Source organism: Palaemon carinicauda, chromosome 15 (genome assembly GCF_036898095.1).
Source record: "Palaemon carinicauda isolate YSFRI2023 chromosome 15, ASM3689809v2, whole genome shotgun sequence".
Taxonomy (NCBI): Eukaryota; Metazoa; Arthropoda; class Malacostraca; order Decapoda; family Palaemonidae; genus Palaemon; species Palaemon carinicauda.
Genome location: NC_090739.1, coordinates 67,215,456 through 67,232,580, shown reverse-complemented (window position 1 = coordinate 67,232,580; position 17,125 = coordinate 67,215,456). Strand labels below are relative to the sequence as shown.

The window sequence follows — 17,125 nt, the reverse complement described above, 5'->3', positions numbered from 1 at the left end:
GACAAGGACGTTACCACTGGACCATCATTACCCCGGTAGCATTTAGTTGGGTATGATAAACAACCCTGTTCTATATCCTTTAAAACGTTATTTTAATTCCTTTTTATCGATAGTATGCATTGTATCCGAACACACATTTCAAAGTAATCACGTGCTAAAATATGGCAGCAAATATGATATTTGCGAAATAAAAACTAACAGACAGGTTAAGGTTAACTACTTAATTACCACTAACGGTAACAAACGAACATAGAAAATGATACCTGCGATGTTAAACAACTATGAATATCTATTTGATTAAAGATATACAACTTATCATTCAAATACTTTTCTCAGGAGATTTTAGTATATATCTGTATTTATCTATATATCTATCTATATTTATAGTTACATTATATATATATATATATATATATATATATATATATATATATATATAATGTATGTATATGTATATATATATATATATATATATATATATATATATATATATATATATATATATAAAAAATATATATATATATATAAATATAAATATATATATATATATATATATATATATATATATATATATATATATATATATATATATAAATGTATATATATATATATAAATATAAATATATATATATATATACATATATATATATATATATATATATATATATATATATATATATATATATATATATATATATATATATATATATATATATATATATATATATATATATACATACACACATATACCAAGGCACTTCCCCAAATTTTGAGGAGTAGCCGACATCAAACAAATGAAAAAAAAGGGGACCTTTCCTCTCTACGTTCCTCCCAGCCTAACAAGGGACTCAACATATTATGTTATGGGTCTTGTAATAAAAGTTTATTTTGAAATATTACAAGTTGATGCACATTTTGGAACATTGTAACGATATTTAAATCAAAGGTGTCGTATTCTAGACAAGACTCTTTAGTAATATCTCGAAATTTTCCTGACGAAGCCATTTTTATTAATGAGGTTGTGGTGGCCTATGTGGTAACGTCCTGACTGGTGATCGCCAGACTGGGGTTCGAGTCCCGCTCAAACTTGTTAGTTCCTTCGGTTGCTCCAACCTCACCATTCATGTAAGGTAAAGATGGGGGTCGTTTGGGGGAGCCTCTAGGGCTATCTGCTGAATCATCAGCTGCCATTGCCCGGCCCTCCTTGGTCCTAGCTTGGGTGGAGAGGGGGCTTGGGTGCTGATCATATTTATATGCGGTCATTCTCTAAGGAAATGTCCTGCTTGACAGGGTAATGTCACCGTCGGTTGTCTCTGCCATTCATAAGTGCCCTGTAAGCCTTCAGACATTACGTGATATAGTTTGCCTTGAACCTTCTTGCGTTTTACAAAAAAACAGGTCTCTCATATATAAAGAATACAGACCAGGCATTTAAGACGAGACTTGCTACAACCATTACTGAATTAAGACTGACATTTTTTATGACACTTGTGACGATGTATATTTACATCCATTTTTACAACGCTGGTGATTTTCAAAGAAAATAAGGAAATCTTGGAAGATTGGATATCATCATAGACTGTGTTCCTGATTATCATTTTCACATTAGAAAACTCTTTCGAAATTCGTTGCAAAACTTCAGAAATCGTCGTTGTTGACGTCATTTGAGGCTCAAATAATCGAGATTGTCTATCACAGGCCTTTATTACTTCACGAATTTGTGTAGAATATTATTAATAGGTGAACTTTTACTATTTTATGAATCTTATAAAATATTGTAAATATTTTCATTGATCTTAAATATGCAGTAGAAATTGTTGTTTTCTGGCTATCATTTTCTTCCGCTGTTATTGATTAGCTATTTTATATGCTAAATTAATCACTAAAAAAATCGAAAATTAAAGCAGATGTTAAATAATCTCTGTTTTGATATAGCTGACCATAACAAAAATGATGATGATAATAATCACAATACTACTGATCATAGCTTTACTGGCTCTGTGTTGGGAAATGTTCGACGATTTCGTTTAAATCAACCTGAAATGTTATGATAATACCAATAATTCTCGCTGGATCTCGAAATCTAAAAAAAAAATTAGTTAGCTAATAAAAACATCTCTTTATGGAACCAGTCGTCAAGAAAGAGAGAGATAGAGAGAGAGAGAGAGAGAGAGAGAGAGAGAGAGAGAGAGAGAGAGAGAGAGAGAGAGAGAGAGAGAGAGAGAGAGATAACGCTTATTCACATAAGTAAAATCACTATGCCTTCTTTTATAAAAGCGGGAATTTAATCATACTTGGAGATGCCCTGATCTTCTTAATGTATTATAAAAATCGCGAATTTAATTATCAACTCCAAACTCATTTTTCTCTGATTCCTTTCCTTCGGTGATCCTGTTTCTAGGAAAAAGGTTCTCGTTGTGTCCTCTGGAGTCTTTGTCCTTTGCATAATAGCTCAAGAAAGGAAATTCAAACATAATTCAAACTTTTTCTTATTCTTAGAAAGCTAACTCCCTCCGCATACGATTCTGCTGAAGCACAATGCATTCATGAGAGATTTCATCTTCCGAAATACGCCTAATTTTTCGTGGGTCTTTTTGTCTATCTCTAATAGATAATAATATAATTGTATAATAGAAATTACTTACAAGTTGCTCTGTTAATTTGGATTTGAGAATTACGTATATTTATATATTTTTCTTCATTTTATATTCTTTCCTAGTATATCTTCATTTAATTAGCCCCATTTTGGTCAGTTTGCTATAAATATATTCAAATGTCCATTAAGAAAAATATCAAAATTTCCTTTCCATAGTACATGGCTTCATCAAATAAATTTATTATCATTAATAACTGTAAAATAGTAAGAAAACCATATTATTACTCTTACTAGAAGAGGAGGTGTCTTTTGGTAAATGTTTTTCAACATCAGTTATGAATTAGTTTTTGCTCTATACATTCCATACGATATATTGGTTTATTTTCTACGAGTAATAACCTTTTAAACAAACGAAAATGCCAGTTCAGTAAAAGATAATAGCTAATATCTGTTATTAACGTCGAATAAATATATATTTGTTGTGGAAGAGTATTTGTATATTGTGGCTTCAATTGTAATGTGTTTGGATGGGCATTATTGATAAAATAGATTGATATAAACCCCACCTGATAAAAGTCTATTGCACCTTACCCTTCCAAAGTATGTTGACTAACGGTCTTGCTACTGGCAGGAGACAGGCTAAAGGACGATGGTCAGAAAACCTCGTAGGAACTTCAAGTAATGGTGCCATTAAAGATTTCGAAGGACCTGCAATATATTTAGCCTACGTGAGGCTTGCAGGGGAAAGTAGATGCTGTCAGGCATTCCTTGACACACAATTATATTTCTTGGAAGGTACTTATTTCTGGAGGGAAAATAACTAAATAAATTAATTGTACAGCAAGTGTTTTAGATATTTTGACCATAAGAAGCTTTTGATATTTAGATTTTAAATAAAAGGGGAAAGAAAAATTATTGAATGAGAAAGATTTTATGTGATAGGTTGATCCTTTGGTAGAATATTTCAGTAAAGCAAATGTTTATATTGCACTGGTATTTGATTTTTTATTGTCTACCTTTAAAGACATTTAATGCTAAACATAAGCTGTTCATGGTGTAAAAAGTGACAAATGGGAGAAGGGAAGATGATGTATGATTAGTTTGGGTGATAAGAATATAATTAGCCTTGGATGAAAATCAGTTTTCAAAGAAAAATGTCAACAGTTAGAGAATCAAATATTAAAATTTTATCTTAAATAGAATGATTGGTGAAAATTAAAAGAAAGTAAAGAAAAGGTTTAACATAAATAGAGAAATAGAGAAAAGTATTGTATATATTTGCAACATATATTAACTAGATTTTTATATCTTTCTTAACAAGGGAAATCTGGACAAAACATCACAAGATAATATCTCGATGACAAACTCCAGCAAACTTCAGTTGCTGATAATTCAATACGATTAGCTTTTTGACTCTAACAACAGGAAGGACAAGTACAGTATTCATTGCAAAAAGGAAGAGCCACAATTCATGACGCCGAATTTTATTTCTCTTACAGCAATTCTTTTGAAATATATTCACTGACAACACAACGCAAATTCCATGGTGGATTTTGAAATAATCCTTCCGTGAATAAAAAGATCTGAGCTACCGCCAAGAGATTTCATTTCCCTTTCTTCGCAGCATCCAGTTCTTCTTCTTTCTGTATTTCATTCTTTTCATCTCGTTCAAAAGTCTTTGATCTTTTCTTGCATCCCTGACATTTTTATTCCTTTCTCCCCATTGTGTCTTTATGCTTTAAAGACCGCAAATATTTAGATAAAATTACCTCTGAAGGTAAAAAGGGTAGAACATGAAAAGATAGAATATAATGATGTGGACTCAGTAAAAAAGGGACTTTAGAAAGGAAAAGAACGAGATCAATTCTTTAAGAAAACTCTTGGAATAACGAGTAAGATCCTTTGCATAAAAGAGGCATTTTTATGTCAAGAATTTGTCTTGAATACAAATGATCTGCTTTTGGGCTTTGTGTATATTGGAAGCCATATTATTCAATGAAAACCTTGACCGAAGGGCGGTCTTAGAATATCAGATCTGTATCATTGAGTCATTCTGGGAATTTCCATGAAATTATTTAGTTAATACATGTGCCAGATCCTGGGACATTAGATAAGCCTTAATAATATTTCTTCTCCTGTTCTAAGTTTTGGAAAATTATTGATTAATATCACATGATCATAATATTTGTTCACGAGGTTCCAAAAATATGTATTATATTTCAAGTCACAAGGATAGCATGAATTGAATCACTTTCAAAAATCAGGAGATTGATTAGGAATATGAATGATAAAGATATAAGAAGCTTGGACCACAATATAACGTTTATAGTATATTGGAGAGAGAGAGAGAGAGAGAGAGAGAGAGAGAGAGAGAGAGATGTACTTCCATTAACGTAATTTGAGTAAAAAATTATGTAACTGCTGTAACCTGCATCTTTAAGAAAAATGATCTTGCAAGATAACATAAATTTTGAAGAAACTGTCGGTACAATTTAAATATAAATTTGATAAAAGATACATTGTTAATTTCAAGATTTCTTTTATTCTTTATACAATTTAAGATTAAGGACAATTGATCTAATCTCACCACTCAAAGTTTCCTAGTTTTGAAGAGAGTAACTCACTGGCAATTCTTGCCCGCGCTAGACTTTGCTGGATGAAAGAGAACTAATCTTTGCTCGATAAACTTGAACACACACACACACACACACACACACACACAAAAAAACGTTACTGACCAAAAAAAAAAAAAAAAAAAATAGAAGAGCAGGGAGTAATTTTCTTTTCACTTCTTAGCTTTCTTATTGTTCTAATAATATACTTACCTTCTTAGTGTTCTGAACATTATTCTAAACCTTAATTTTTATGCTTTACACTTCCTACTTAATTCTTTCCACCTAATGTCCATTATAATGGTAATGACTCCTGGGGTGGTTTGCAAATCTTTATACTACTGTCTTCCATGCCATGAATACTGAGCATGTGGAGTGGGCACCGATAATGTAAAGAGTTAAATTACTGTAATTCTTTCGCAATTAGAACGTCCTTCTCTCTCTCTCTCTCTCTCTCTCTCTCTCTCTCTCTCTCTCTCTCTCTCTCTCTCTCTCTCTCTAATCATTTAACCACGAGCTTGTTCTTTATCCTAGGGGGTCTAATCAAGGAAAGGAAAGAATCAGCAATTTAAACCCCTCCTCCAAATACTGTTTTTTTTTTTTTTTATCATTATTGAAAGAATCGTTGTATTCTGCCACAAAAGAATCGTATCTGAAGCTGATGGGAAACCTGAATTTCTGGTGTTTTCAATAACAATGAACTTTCTTGCTGGGATGACCATCGGTGTACATTATTATTATTATTATTATTATTATTATTATTAGATAAGATATAACCCTAGTAGGAAAAGCATGATGCCATAAGCCCAATGATTTCAACGGGGAAAAATATCCCAGTGAGGAAAAGAAATAAAGGAAAATGATAAATAAAATACTAATTGTCTGACAGACATTTAACATGCCATAGTTTCGTAATTATATAATTTATTAGACCATATCAGTAGTTTTATGCTTTTCATAATTCGTGACAATTAGTCTGGTTACCGTAAACAAGTGCACACATATAGGAAAAGAAACAGTTCAGGGATTTATGCTTGTTTTAATGTGTAATAAGAATTCAACCTTAAATATACCTCAACTGTCTGTTTAGATTTGAGTATTACCTAGATTATGCTACATCAGTTTTTGAGACGTCATTGATAACTATCAATTGATCAATTTACTATTAAAAATGGGTAGTAGTGGTGGTGGTGGGGGGGGGGGGGGGTTTGGTGTTGTAACAAACTAGGGTTCCACTTGATATTAAATGTTAATTTTTACGACCATTTTGAATATGTTTTTAGCATTGCTCATGTGACGTTAAGGAAACAACAAAGTTGAAAAGTCAAATTTGGCCAAAAGCTGCGTTAAATAAGTTTCAATTTGAGGTCTAAGGTTCCATAATCTTAAATTGTGTTTATCGAAAGTGTTTCTGTGCAAATATTTATTCAGAACTACCAATGTCTTCATTGCAGAATGCTTGGTTGTCTGTATATGTCACTTTTAGCATTTCAGGAAAATAACCAATGACGGTTCTCATTTTCTGACTTTTGTACATAATAGTTAAGGCCTTAGATAAATATATATAGATATATCCATATATATATATATATATATATATATATATATATATATATATATATATATATATATATATATATATATATATAATATACTGTATATATATATACATATATATATATATATATATATATGTATATATATATATATATATATATATATATATACCACAAGGGGTCCTAAATTTGGTGTGTTGCATCAAGCAGTCATACGATGGAACCAAGCACTAGTAAGAACACAATGATTTCAAACTGTGCACTCAGTGTCAGCGGCCACACATTTGTGGTCTAGTAACTGAACCATCAGAGGAAGCATATTTTAATTTCCTCCAGTTGGTACATGAAAGAGGACAGTCCGTAAATGTTGAATACTCACAGATAAGGAGACAATTTCAAGGAGATATTCACACCGATCTGAAAGAAAAGAAAGTAAAGTGATGCAGAAAATGTTATGTGCCAACATTTTACATTGGCCACCTAGAACGTGCCAAGGTATGATTTCAGAACGCCAGTTCAGTTAGCAAGGAGAGAGTCAGCATCTTCAAAAGAGACGTGAACAACCTTCTTCTGTAGCTGCCATTAGTGTACCAGAGTCTGATGAAAACAAGACCTCTCATTTGAGACGTTCAGCAACATCTTTCAATGTAATCTTGTGTTTCTTCTGCCAATAAGAATACGTAGAGCCAGGGCAAGAGATGTGAACATTCAGTGCAGGGAAACAAATGCAAAAGAATCAGAATTCGAAGGTGGAGCTGATTGTAGCTATTACCGAGGATGATGCTCATGCCATTGATGTTAAGTATCACCTTCCATGCTGAGTTCAGAATGGCCAGTGAGGGGCAGCCAGCAGCAGTTAGGACAAAGAACATACATAGCAAGAAGATAGTATTTGCAAAGTAGTCTAAGACATAGAGTTTTCCAGCTTGGTTCACAGTCCACTACATGTTGGGGAAGTTCTCAACATGACTAACCTCAAGTCTGCCTACTCTAGTATGCTGCAATCAAATGGCTTACACACAAAACCATCGACATGAGATACCAAGGAGAAAATCACCTCTCAATTTAATGATGTCCATTTCATGAAACAAAATCGACGTAATGAGTCTGATCTTGTCTTCACTACAGCTGTTCAAGATGCAACCATGTAGGATGCTATGCCGAAGACCACTGAAAGTGACATCTGGTATTTTTTTGAGAGTGCTTCTGTTCTCCGAGCTGCTATAACTTCCAAGCCCAAGCAACTATGGTAATTCAAATGAGAAATGCACAATGATGAAAATCATGTTTCCGAAGCACTTTGTGCTTTCATTCACTGATTGGTTGTAGCAGCTACAAGTATTGAAAGAGAGATAGTCCATTCTGCCACCATTCATCGAGATGTTCTAGCCGCAAGTCAGAAAATTATGTATTACTTCAAGTCAAAGTACAAAGAAGCAGATGTGCCATTTCTTCATCTCTTGGAAGAAGGTTCAACTTAAGATGTAGAAAAGTACAATGAAATCATAGAAGCACCAACTGGATGATCAGGAAGTTGGGCTCAAGGATGATAGGTCATTATTGTCTTGAATGATGATTGCTGTCTACTCACGCCATAGCTGATGGCTTTACTTGAGGAGCTGCTAAAAAATCTGGTGGTGATCTGCAGCCAAAGCATGTCACTAATAACAATGCTTTATTGCCAACCAGAAAGGTAACTGACCACTTCACAGCCACATTGAGCAGCAAGTGCAGCAACTATGATGAGGTCCATCGAATCTTTGACCACTATGATTTTCCTACTTCACCGAATGAGCTCAAAAGAGCGAGAAGCCAGGGGTGGCAAGCCAGCAACTACTTTTCATGTTGCTGACAACACACCAGTTGGTAATATGTCACCGAAACAGTTCTTTTCCATAACTACAACCAAAAATGAACTGATGGTTTATTTTGCAAAGTAAGTGCTCCATTTTGAGAGTAGGTACACAGTCATCATACCTATTTCACAGCAGATGTTGCTCTAAAACTCTAAGCATGTTCAATATATCTGCTACTCCCATAAAGAAACTGACACAAGATTTATTATCTCAAGTCTGGATGATGCTCAAAGAGGAACAACAAAAATTTATATTCAGTCACCTGACACCGATTTATTGGTTCTTGCAATTCACTATTACCATCACCCCTGCAAGAATATATATTTTGTCACTGGTGTAGGGAACTAGAAAAGAGTAATCCCCCTGGGGCCCGATGAGTGAATACATTTTGGGCTGCAAAGGCTGAAGCCTTACTAGGATTTCATGTTTTCTCCGGAGCAGTCATAACAGGCCAATTTTTTTGGTAAGGGGAAGCTTATCTGTTAGGAGGCACTAAGTAGATGCTCCGCAGAGATGATATTTCTATTTGTTGCCCTTGGAACCCTCAAGGAGCTGGGAGTTGTAACTGAATATACCATTGAGATATTTGTTTGCCAGATCTATAAACTGGATACAACTTTGATGGATGTTAATGATATCACGGGAATATTTTCACTAGGAAACAATTAGAAGCTCAGAGGTTGCCTTCAACACGAGGAGGCTTACATGAAGCTATGGCCTGAGCTGATCACAAGACCATGCATGGTATTCCCCACTCTCAGTTACCACTAGCATCAACCCATGGGTAGGAGGAAGAAGGGGATAGACAAGTGCCAGTCTCAACAAGGGATCTTCCAGCTCTAACAACAGTTACTCATCTCATCAAATGAGGGTACAAGAAGACCAGTTGCATGATGCCCCACTGACCCTGCCGATCTCAGGACATCAACTGCTCAGTGATGTGCATGTGTGGAGCTGATGGGAAGGTGTGCACTAATATCAACCAGTTTCTCTTAGGAACTCAAGAGGATGAAGGAAGAGATCCTTACACCTAAGATTAATCATGAATTAAAGCTAACTAGAACCTACAAGGAGCATTGTCGTTATTACTGTTTGCACACTTTGGAAAAAAAAATACTTATTATATTGAAGGAACGGTCCTTTTTTTATTATTATGTAATCTTTCAACACATGTATTGGATGCTGTGTCATAACCAAATTAGTTAGCATGGTTTTATTGAGAATGTAATTTTGAAAGAAAAATATAAGAAATGGGTTTTTAAGAATGGCGACATAATATTTTCTAAGTTAAATGCTTCCACAAGACATTCCAAGCTACCAGAAATTAACATTTGAAACCAATGGAAAAACAATGGTCAACCCCATTAAAAGCCAAGACTCAGAATATTTCAGAAATCTACTCCCTATCAATGATATCTTTATCTTAACTCATTTAATCGCTTAAGAGGAGATAATATCATTTGGTAATCTTATAGCATTTACTTAAATTTAGAATAGTATCATAAAACGAAATATCTCGTCACGATTTGCTTTCTGTGTTATGATTCTTGTAGATAATCGTTGATGAAATGTAGCTTAATTATAGGATTTATGGGCCACAATAGTAATTAGCTTGAAGCCTAATTTCGCATGCATGTTAATAGATAACTCGTTACCAGGGACAATGCCTGAAAGAGCTATGCCTGTAAGCTCTAAGGACCTTTTAGCAAGCGCCAGTGTAGCTACAGAGGCTAAACCAAGTCGACGGTACTGGGGCAAAGTAAACGTATGTGTGTACATATTATAGGAAGAGAGTTGAGCCCAGGCCACCGGCTCCTTGGACATCTTCGTGATCTCGCTGTCATTTCCATCGCCAGTCTTGAATACTCCAATGCCTGGAAGTATTTTACGCATAAGTCTGTAACTGTCAAGTGGAATGGCGTGCTTGTATTGCCAGTGTTCCCGGATGAATTCCGCGTGTTCCTCGGTGAGATCTCGGAGTTCAAAGCCGTTGGGAAGTCTGGAAACATGAAAGGTTTATTTCATCGTGTGAATGTGGAGAGAATTCTATATCCAAGGTAATTTTCTTAAGAAGAATTACATCTTTCATATACTGCTCTCAACATAGGGTCATAAGTATCAACTGACTATTAAAGTGGCGGAAAAAATCTAATAGGTCTCTCTCTCTCTCTCTCTCTCTCTCTCTCTCTCTCTCTCTCTCTCTGTCTCATTTCGACCTTTTACCTGAATTATTTCGTGAATAAGAGGAATTGCTTAAGAATATTTAGTGAGTGCAATTTAGGAGGATTGTAAGAGACGACTGGAAAGGTTGAACTTAGAGGAAAAGGCAAAGACAGCATTTGGGGCAACTGAGAGTCTTCAAGGATAGAGATGGAAATTTATTGCGTAGAGATGATGCCATGAAGTGGAGGTGGAGAGAATATTTTGAACAACTATTGAATGCAGAAACTGAGATAGAAGCTAGGAGAAACGCAAAGGGTAGAGGGGCCAGTGATGAAGATACAAAATAGAGAAACGAAGCGGGCATTGTGTAAAATAGAAAATGGGAAAGAACCAGATCCTCCAGAGTATTGAATTGAAAGAAAAAAGAGAGAATAGAGGGAAAGCAGAAGCTCTTTTGTGTTTTATAGATCTAGAGAAGGCTTATGATAGAATTCCAAGAGAAATGATGCTTGGGTGTTTAAGGAAGAGAAAAGTTCCAGAAACGTTGGTAAGAATGGTAGAGATTATGTACAAAAGAACAAGGACAAATTAATAACAGCAGTTGGGGAAAGAAAAACTTTTGAAGTTGTCGTTGGATTACCTCAGGGGTGAGCATTAAGCCAATTTTAATTTGTGCTGGTCATAGATGTGTTAAGTGAAGAGATCTGAAATGGCATGTTGTGGGAGTTGCTATATACAGATGATTTGGTGAATACTGCTGAAAATGAGAGAGATTTACAGAAAAGAGTTGTAGAGGGGTAAGAGACTTTGGAGATGGGTGGCTAAATGGTAAATATAGACAAGTTTGATGTTATGGCGAGCATTAAGGACGACAGGGGCAGGATAGCCATACAAGAAAGTAAAATACTAGATACTTGGGATTTACTATAAGTCAAGAGAGAGAATGTGAGGATGAAGTTAATAGTAGGATAAAAGCAGCCTGGAGAAAGTGGAGAGAGGTAGCGGGAGTAGTATGTGATAAGAAAATGCGGTAATTATTTACAACACCACGCTCTCCATTTACTTCAAAATAATGCAATCCTGCAGTTCTCATCTTCTTGCACAGTAATTAGTTGGTTATTTAAATTCTGGGAAAGCAATAATTAGCAAGATATGTTGAGGAAGGGGGAAGGGGTTATAAAAAGAAAATAGCTCGGTTTCATCACCAAACAAACGACTTGGAACTGACACGTCAACATAGTCAACCAAACAGAATTTGTGATGCCAGCGTATATAAACAGAAGTTCATGGTGCCAGTGTACAATTGATATACTGTATTTTCAAAATATACTTTATGAAAAATGGATTAAATTAATCAAAAGTGTCCATAAAATATGCAATTTACAAATAGTGACGCTTTTGAGTAATCACTCCATTTTTTATTAAGTATATTTTGATTATATAGTATATCAAATGTACTCTGGCATCACGAACTTCTGTTTATGTACGCTGGCATCACGAATTCTGTTTGGTCGCTATGTTGACGTGTCAGTTCCAAGTCGTTTAGTGAGGAAACCGAGCTATTTTCTTTTTATAACCCCTTCCCCCTTCCTCAGTTATCTTCCGGGAATTTAAATAACCACCTAATTACTGTGCAAGAAGATGAGAACTGCAGGATTGCATTATTTTGGAGTAAATGGAGAGCGTGGTGTTGTAAACAATTACTGAAAATGCCAATCAACCTAAATGTCAAGATCTACTGCACAGTGATAAGATCAGAAACAGGATTCAAGACGAAAAGAGTAAGAAAAGATTGAGAGAACAGAGATGAGAATGTTAAGGTGCATTATGAGAATATCAATACTTGAAAAGTTGGCAAATGATAAATTAAGGAGAATGGCAGGCATAGTCCAGATTAAAGAGTTGCTAAGAGCGTCACAAGTTTAATGGTGTAGATATTCAATGAGCAGGAATGGTGAGGAGGGAGGGAGGGGGGCTTAGGAGGAACCTTTTAGGGGGAAGATTGAGAGGGAGGCAGAGAATTAGATGGTGACATAAGTTGAAGGATGATATAGAGAGAAGAAATTTGGTAGAAAACGATGCCTTTAGTAGAAGGTAATTGGAGAAGGCACACCCGGCTACCGACCCCTTAACGTAGGTATAATGGTGGCAAAGAAGAAATAGCCCCACCATATTTTTTTGTGCTCTCAAAAGTGTACACACATACGCACACATACATATATATATATATATATATATATATATATATATATATATATATAGTGTGTGTGTGTGTGTGTGTGTATGTGTGTGTGTGTGTGAGTGTGTGTGGTTGTGTGTATGTGTGTGTGTATTACGAATTTCAATGTGCATGTAAATCCTCATTAATCAATTAGCTTACCATAACCTTTACTTATTACCTCTAAATCTTTACTTACGTCATATCTACAATAGGAACTGAAGGCATCGAATAAACCTGGATGGTAAACATTGGCTCTTTCGGTTTCAGAACTCCGTTCCCTAAAGAACCGGATGTCACAAATTGGTCCATCTGAAACAATTTAGGCCTAGTTTGATTTCTTGACTCACGAACTCTCCCTTTTGGTTTACTAAATCTTGTTTTGATAGACTTATAGTAAAGGGTACCTGACACTTGCACGCATTCGTGGCACGCACTGGCACGCATTGATGAGCGAACTCGCGTGAACGAGTCGTGAAAATGTCATGAACAGTGCGGGAACGATGCGTGGCATGCGTGCCATGCGTGCCCAGAACTTTGAAATGTTTAAAGTTTGTGGCACGCATTGGCACGCACAAAATAGTCGTCAAATAGTCGTGAACGATGCGCGAACTGGAGTGAACTGGAGTGAACAGTGCGGGAACTGGCGTGAACTGGAGTGATCGATGCGGGAAGTGGCGTGAACTTTATAATGAAGAGAAACAAAAAGGAAACGAAAAAATTAATATAAAGGAGAGAAAAATAAACCTAATAAAGTTTTTATATTTGCTGTTTTAATGTGAAAAGAAAATGATATCTTATTTCAAACTATTTCTATAACTTTATAATTGAGAGAAACAAAAAGGAAACGAAAAAATTAATGAAAAGGAAAGAAAAATGAACCTAATAAATTTTTATATTTGCTGTTTTAATGTGAAAAAAATGATATCTTATTTCAAACTATTTCTATAACTTTATAATGAAGAGAAACCAAAAGGAAACGAAAAAATTAATGAAAAGGAAAGAAAAATAAACCTAATAAATTTTTATATTTGCTGTTTTAATGTGAAAAAAAAATGATATCTTATTTCAAACTATTTCTATTACTTTATAATTGAGAAAAATAAAAAGGAAACGAAAAAATTAATGAAAAGGAAAGAAAAATATAAACCTAATAATTGTTTATATTTGCTGTTTGAATGTAAAAATAAAATGATGTCTTATTTCATGCACACACTTATTTTCCTCTATTACCAATCAAGAGCCAAAACTTTTGTTTTAAATAATAATTAACTGAAAAATAAACACTAGAAATTTTTAAGTTTGCTGTTTGAATGTAAAAATAAAATGATGTTTTATTTCATCAACATACTTATTCTTCTTTATTACCTTAAAATGAAGAGCAAAACAAATTTTTTTCTGTTTGCTGTTTTAATGTAAAAATAAAATGATTTCTTATTTCAACACACTTTTTTCTCTATTACCTTAAAATCAACAGCTTAAAAACTTTTCATGTTTGCTGCTTTTAATGTTAAAATAAAATGCTTTCTTAATACTTGTACATATTTTATGTCTGCTATTTTTATGTAAATCAAATGTTTTCTTATTGAAACAAAAATAAAGGGCAACAAAAAATACAAACGAAAAAGATACGTTTCTTCTCCTCAATGCAATGGTGTCTCTGACAGAAAGCATTGTTGTCTCTTCCGAAGCCAATCCAAGAATGTCCTCGGGTTGGAGTGGCCAATTCGTGAACTGGCGTGAACGATGCGTGAACGATGTGGAATGATGCGGAAAGATGAGTGAACGTGTCGTGAACTTCTCGTGAACTAGGCGTGCCAATTCGTGCCATGGCGTGAACGTCACGTGAACTTGTCGTGAACGATGCGCGAACTGGAGTGAACTGGTCGTGAAAGTGCGGGAAAAACCCCAGTGTGTGGCAAAAGTGCGCGCAAGTGTTGGGTAGGCTTAAGTTCATTTAGAAAAGCAATACATTCAAAATAACATTCGATTTTTATTTGTTTTGACATTCGCACACTTATTAAGTTCTTATATTGTCTATCAGCAAATCAGAAATATTAGAGTTTCTGTTGTTACTCAATGGCAGTATACACCATGTTTCAATGTTGAGTGTTTTGTACCAGTGACATGGATGCTAGCTGCTCAGTATTAAAAAAATTACAAAAGTTTTAAAGGTAAATTAAGTGATATCTGTTATGTGCATAATGGCACCCACATATATATCTATAAGCATATTATTCTGAAAGTAACATGCATGGCAGATGGAGGAGGTGGAGGATAACTTTAAAATGGATCTGTAAACGGGAACGACCAAAAAAACTAGATTATTATTTATCCGATTTCACACCAACTTATAACCTGAATTTGATTTAAGCGAATAACACTAAGTAGTTCAAGAAACCTGATGCTACTTTTACCATCAGATTTTTTCTTCTTGATACTTTAAAAATAAGAAATTGGTCATTGTTGTTAAGGAGTGCCTACCCATTCAGAGATTTTAAGGAGTTTATCATTATGCAGAATGGTAAAGAATATTACGCCATAAATCTTAACATCTAGGACCCCTTTTAGTGTTTCAGCATCAGTACTGAATGTGTGCATAATATTTCAAGCTGAAATCTTCGGATCATCATTATGAAATATTTCTTTTTTGTCTCGATATTATAATTTCCTTACATTTCATAACAAGAAACCTGAATTGTTGTTTTTCTCTATCCTAACAATAGTAAATAGGAGTTGGAATAATTTCAAAATGTATCCCACTATACGTCCATTACTGTATGTCTTCAAAGATATCTTAGAAGGGTTGGTGTAGGGGACAAGAGTACTGAAAGTCTAAGAAATTGAATCTGTTCTTAGTTTCAGTATATATTTATTCACTACTACATATGGCTTATTCCTTTTGAAGTCGTCACTCAGACCATCTTTTTTATTTTGTTTTTGCATTTCCAACATAGTGATACATTTTAGTTTCGAATTCAAATATTTAGTTTTCCATGTCACTGAGCCAAAGTCTCCAACTTACCTTCTGCACGAGGCTAAGATCTCCATTTTTCAAGGAAATCGGTCTATTCCAGTTCACAGTTGGAATAGTAGATAACAAATGAACGATCTCTTCGTCGTCTTCGTTATCTTCGTCCCAAAACAAGTAGAGCGATTGGCTTGCATTCTGTAATTTCAAAGGCATTACATTAGAACAGAGGTCAAGAATTCATTTAGTATTATATAGTTTTTTGTATTTTAGATTATAAGACTCATAGTATAATGTTTTATTAGTCACGCAAGGGATTTCACATATTCTATGAAATACTTCCTTAATCTGAATAATTTATCATGATTTTGGGTATCTTTACATTCATACAAATGGAAACAGTTAGGTTTATATATAAAGCATTTATACATAAACACGCTCAAACACAGAATCTCTAGGAACCCACTCTTTTGTTCTTGTCCATCTATTAACTATCATTCTCCTTATATGTCCTGCCCATGCCCATTTCTTTTTCTTACATGTTGTTGGAATATCCTGTACTTTAGTTTGCTCTCGTATCCATTTTACTACTTTTCTGCCACTTAGTATTATTCTCACCACTATTCATTCCATAGCTTTTTGAGTTGTAACTATCCTATGTTCTAAGTCTTTAGTAAGGTTCTAAGTTCCTGATGCATAAGTTGATACTGGTAGGACTCTCTGATTAAAAATTTTTCTTTTTAGAGGAAGTGGCATTTACATTTCATAATCTCATTTTGTGTAGCAAAACGTCTCTATCCCATGCTTACCCTTCTTTTAATTTGAGTATCATGTCCTAAGGAAACACTTTTTGTCTCTGCTAATTATGTATATTCATTAACAATCTCTAAAGGTTCGTCCATAACTCTTATTTGTTGTTTCTCTGCAATTTTATTGAACGTTATTTTAATTCTACTCAAATTCATTCTCAGTCCTACATTTTTGTTATCTCCATCCAAATGTGTTTAGTTTTTTTGCTATATCGCTCTTGATTCACTATGAGTAATTGTGTCATTGGTGAATATTAAGTTGCTGAGATATTCCCCATTCATGATAATTCCTATATTTTCCCAAGCTAAATTCTTTAAAAAGCTTTATATATATATATATATAT

At 34.3% G+C, this 17,125-nt stretch overlaps 1 protein-coding gene across 1 annotated transcript in view; it reads right to left on the bottom strand.

Annotated features, from left to right (window-relative positions):
* Positions 1-9,789: 9,789 nt before the first annotated feature.
* The window catches only part of LOC137654647 (uncharacterized), a 14,556-nt gene continuing 7,220 nt past the window's right edge, over positions 9,790-17,125 (bottom strand). The window contains exons 4-6 of the mRNA XM_068388467.1: positions 16,027-16,170; positions 13,201-13,313; positions 9,790-10,619 (exon numbers count right to left, since the gene is read on the bottom strand). Of these exons, the coding sequence (XP_068244568.1) occupies positions 10,196-10,619; positions 13,201-13,313; positions 16,027-16,170 (681 nt within the window). The 3' untranslated portion in view covers positions 9,790-10,195. The remainder of the gene's footprint in view (positions 10,620-13,200; positions 13,314-16,026; positions 16,171-17,125) is intronic.